Source organism: Sprattus sprattus, assembly GCF_963457725.1.
Source record: "Sprattus sprattus genome assembly, chromosome: 12".
In the NCBI taxonomy this organism is placed as follows: Eukaryota; Metazoa; Chordata; class Actinopteri; order Clupeiformes; family Clupeidae; genus Sprattus; species Sprattus sprattus.
In genome coordinates this window covers 2,456,698-2,461,697 of record NC_137910.1, presented here as the reverse complement: position 1 = coordinate 2,461,697, position 5,000 = coordinate 2,456,698, and the positions used below count along the sequence as shown (strand labels likewise).

The 5,000-nt window shown below is 41.9% G+C and overlaps 1 protein-coding gene across 1 annotated transcript in view; it reads right to left on the bottom strand.

The window, feature by feature from the left end:
* epas1b (endothelial PAS domain protein 1b) overlaps positions 1-3,075 on the bottom strand; it is a 46,530-nt gene extending 43,455 nt beyond the window's left edge. The window contains exon 1 of the mRNA XM_080848858.1: positions 2,709-3,075. Within this exon, the coding sequence (XP_080704984.1) occupies positions 2,709-2,734 (26 nt within the window). The 5' untranslated portion in view covers positions 2,735-3,075. The remainder of the gene's footprint in view (positions 1-2,708) is intronic.
* Between the last annotated feature and the right edge of the window lie 1,925 nt (positions 3,076-5,000).

Genomic DNA, 5,000 nt, shown 5'->3' with positions numbered 1-5,000 from the left:
GTAATCTTTTTTTCCCCTTGTTTTTTCTTCTTCTCCGAATCGCACGCATGTGAGAAGAGGCGCTGCCTGAATAAACGGCTAGAACAGAGACAGGGGACAGCAGGAGGGCTCGCTTCATACAGAATAAACATGGCATTAGAAATCCAATCACTCCTTCTATCAGGTCTCTGACTCAGCCTGGACAACAGGAAACAGCAAGTTATATTAGCCATTGCAGAGCTAAGGACAGGGCACTTACATAAACACATAAGCTAGACAAACTCTCTCTCTCTCACACACACACACACACACACACACACACACACCACACACACACACACACACACACCACACACACACACACACACACGCCTTGGGCTTGCACTCGGCTCTCAGCAATGCATGCCTATATGTAGAGAGTGGAGTTCTAAGATGGCTGCCGAATCCTCTTATGAAAGCTACTGCTTGTTGATAACTACAGGGAGGTCTAACCCCCCCCCCCCCCACCCCTACTACACACACACACACACACACACCATCCTCCCCCCCCCACCCCCACCCAAGGGGAAGTATCCCCCAGTCGCCGTCCACATCCTCTCTGGACCGTTGTGTCCCGATCGCACAGATTCTTGCCACTCCACTTGGGTCCTTCGTACAGTTGTTGTTTACGTTATGGTCATTTGAGATTCATCTGATAATGGGGCAGGGAGAGAGAACTCATTAAGAGGGGAGAGTGCAGTCACGAGGCAACACCAGACTACCAGGCGCTCTCTCTGTCTCTCTCTCTCTCTCTCTCTCACTCTCTCACTCTCTGTCTCTCTCTCTCTCTCTGTCTCTCTCTCTCTCTCTCTCACTCTCTGTCTCTCTCTCTCTCTCTGTCTCTCTCCCTCTCTCTCTCCCTGAGACCCTCTCCTACAGCCGAGGAGAGGTGACGACATCGGCTCATTTGGCCTTTCTAATCAACCATTCTCTTTGAATGCGAATCAGAAGTCTAATCACCATTCCGTCCCATAGTGTGAGGTCTCTTTATAGATCGCAGAAGGGTAATGTTTCATGCAAAGGACCTGGAGCCATGCTCCCCTTTTACACAACCTGTGATTGGAGACACAAGCATATGTTTCCAGCCACTGTGTGTTACACACACACACACACACACACACACACACACACACACACACGTACAACGAAATACAACCATGCAAAAACATCTTAAGGTTCCTTTGATCAGCAATTGGGAGCATTATGTACTGTATCCATAGTCAAGACAAGGCCAACTGGAAGTGGATCCATACCTTTCGTTGATTTTATGTATACATTGGAACATGCTTATCCAAACAGATTAAAAGTTGTCCCTGAATATATTTCGGTTTCCTCATCTACAATTTTGAGAAGATTGTATTTCACAGTGTTCCTGCAGGTTCATATGGTCTTGGGTTCAAATCTGTAGTTACATTCAGTGGGGGACTGATCGTTTCTTGTGAACTATAGGAAATTATTAAAACAAAGATTATAATAGTAATAATTCATTTTATTTTTTAACGCACTTTTCTTTCAAAAGAATCTCTGAGTGCCTAGATGACCTGGTTCTCAGGATCTCTGGTTTTCTCAGGGCTGAGGTGCCAAGACTCCACTGAGTACAGGGGAAATTAAACGCAGATTTTGCGCACCGATATGTTTATGGTAGGCCTATATGCTGAGTGCGTATTTAAATGTTTCAACGTGTTTGAGTGAAAGAGACCTTACAAGCCGTTCTCTAAACCATGTCATATTTTGTTGACTAGCAACTGTCATCTTGCAAGGCTACTTTACTTGATGCAGCATGCGTAACATAAATAATATTATTTCATAGCAGTCTTAATTATTTACTAAATGCAACGATGACATCAATAAATACACAGGCCTTAACAAAAAACTAAAAAAATAAAACTTGGCCCACATACAAAGATAATATTTTGCCGTGTCAAAGTTAGACTCAAATATGGGTTACTCTTATCTGATTGTTAGTTTTATGAACCTTGTCCTGTTGTCCCGCATTTCAACACATAACTTTTACTACCGACAGATTTAGCTTGCAATGAATTCACTGCCAATGCAGCTTTACTTTTTTGCCTCTCTGCTGCCTATTCAAACATATTTCTGACATCGTTACCCTCTTAATGGCTTTATAAGTGTGGATGTATATTTGCTGTTGGCCTGCCTGCTGTAATTGTGAATAATGATTAAAAGGCCATAGCGCATTGTAAATTGTGCCAATTACGTAACAACAGGGCACTCGCCGTTTTTCTTTATCTCGTCTCAATATTTAGCTCCATTTACAAGCAATTGTCCTTAATATAGATCAATGATATACAGCCTTGAACATAATATGGAGAATGCGTTAAGTTTGTCTAAATTGTCATTATTGAAATTTGGGCTGTTAACCTTACCGTAGCCTACTGTCACGTAAATAAAATTCAATGTCACTGTCAACCAAAATATTTGCATTGCTTTATCATTTATCTGTGCTTAAATATATAAGCCTTTTCATTACCGTATTGGAATTTGAAAACAGAATGCATACAGAAAGTAGCAAATCTAATAACGCAGATCAAACTGTCATTAAAGCCGAAGTAAGCCAATGGTCTGTAACTGGTTAACAGTGACTTCGGTAAATGGCAAAGACAAATAAAGTCCAAGGGCAATTTGTGAAAATACCTGGCCCACTTTATAAAAAACCATACACAACTTACCGCTTCTTTTCTTTCTCGACTGTCATCTCTCTGCGTTTGAAGGAGGACTAGACAAGCTGTCCTCTAGTTCCCGTGAGTCCGATTGAAAGCGCAACAAGTGAAAAACAAATCTCAACTCTTGAAACTCAGAAGCCGAGAGGATACACGCACTCACGGACTCGTAGACATTTAGAAAAAAAAATGAATTTAATCACATTAAATACGTCATTTACCTATTTAAAAAAAGTATAACAGATCGTCCTACAGCAGTAGGACAATCCACAGGTTAGGCTATACAGTCTCAGAACACTGCCGAGGATTGTACTGCCTTTCACCTAAACAGCCACGGTAGTATCCACGGTTTATAAGGCACGTCGTGACGAGTCTATTCACTTCGCCGTTGTCAAAGTTTCTTCAGTTGCATGAATGATCTGAAACTTCAAGCTTCTAGCCAGGAACTCGCAGCTGGGCCGGTGACAGCGGCTCAATCAATCACAGCTCTCGTGATTGGTGCGTTGCTTCTAAGTGACAGCCACTCAATCGGCCACTGCACCATGATTGGTTAGTCAGTGAACAATCCCCAACCCTCCACTCCACACCGCCCACTTTGTTGGTCAGTTTCGCAGGTTTAACAATTGCGATGACATACAACGAAAATAAAACTGATCATTTCAGAAAGGAAATAGTAAATAAACGCATAGTTAAAGTGTACTCGCTCGTGAAAAGTTTGCATGAAGTCGTCATCCTTCGTTTGGCTTGTCTCCAGTCAGTTCTTATGATTTGATTAATGTGCGCAAATGTCGTTTCGCATGCAAGTGTGCCTGAATCAGGTGTTATACAAGCGCATATTCAGGCAAGCTTGGTCTTGCTCAAGCTCTCCCATTTTCCAATGCCGAGGCAGGCCAATGTGCAAGATACTTTAATTCGATCTCTCGATCCGCCCTGATCGAAATAAATGATTAGTTAACTGCTATGCATCCACTCGTGTAAATGGAATGCAGGAACGCTCTCTTTCAGTCATCAGAGTATATTTGGAAACTTGTGTTCAAACATGGTCTGCATTAGACAGAGAAAAGTTAACAACCAAGGCCTTGCTGAATGCTTGTTCAAGGTTGTCCGTGCTCTGTGATCTCTGCGGTTTTAATAATGGAAGCCTTCCAGAACTTCTTCAAAGTATCACCAGCTCCTGTGATTTATTAAGAATTATAGCTAATTGTAGAAGTTTACTTTTTTTAAAAAAAAGAAATGACCTGCAGATGGAGGTGGACAGACAATACTGGATCAGACCTCCACAAGTCAGTCATTGAGAATTCTAGGATGGCTCTGAGAATATAGTGGCTCCGGTGATATGTGTGGGGTCACCCAGCATGGTGATGCTCTAATAGAGAGCCTTTCCGGGCAGGTAGGGGCATAGTGAAGGTGTTAGGCGGGGGCATAGGCAGATTATGACGTGACAGGCATTAATGTTGAAGTACTTGAAGTAAGTTTTTTTTATAGATATTTTTTGTAGACACAGATTAAAAGTTATAAAATAACAAGTCTGTATTTGCTGCTTCACTGCTGTGCCTGTCAAGTGTCAGCCTTATCTCATTTTAGACCCCTTGTGGCTAAGTTTTTTTTAAAGTTTCTAATATGTTCATTTGAGCCTTATGTCATATGTCGGACACACACACACACACACACACACACACACACACAAACACACACACACACACACACACACACACACACACACACAACACACACACACACACACACACACACACACACACACACACACACACACACACACACACACACACACACTCACACTCACACTCACACACACACTCACACTCACACACACACACACACACACACTCAAAGATCAAAACTATTTTGACATCATTGTATTTAATAGGTTCCAAAACAAACAATACACATTCACATCCTTTAGAATACAGTACATTTGGCACACAGTAAAATGCTTCCAATCCCAGGCAGAAGCTAACTCTAGAACGAGCCTGGCCCTGATTCACGCCAGGTCAGGGCCAGGTCTGTCCAAGAGATGGCAGCCATCTGGGATTACACAACAAAAAATGGCAGACATAAATTTACAAAAAAAAAATCTGGGTGACGACCTTTACACACATAGCTTCACAATAAAAAAAGAACAAAACAAAACAAACAAACATAAACAACCCAAACTTAAATACACATAAGCATATGCACACCATAATATAAAACACAAAAGGGCGCCATGTTCTGCATGTACAATTCTCCTGTATGTACACACACATAATACTACAGCTGGACATGGTTTTTGCGCTTAAT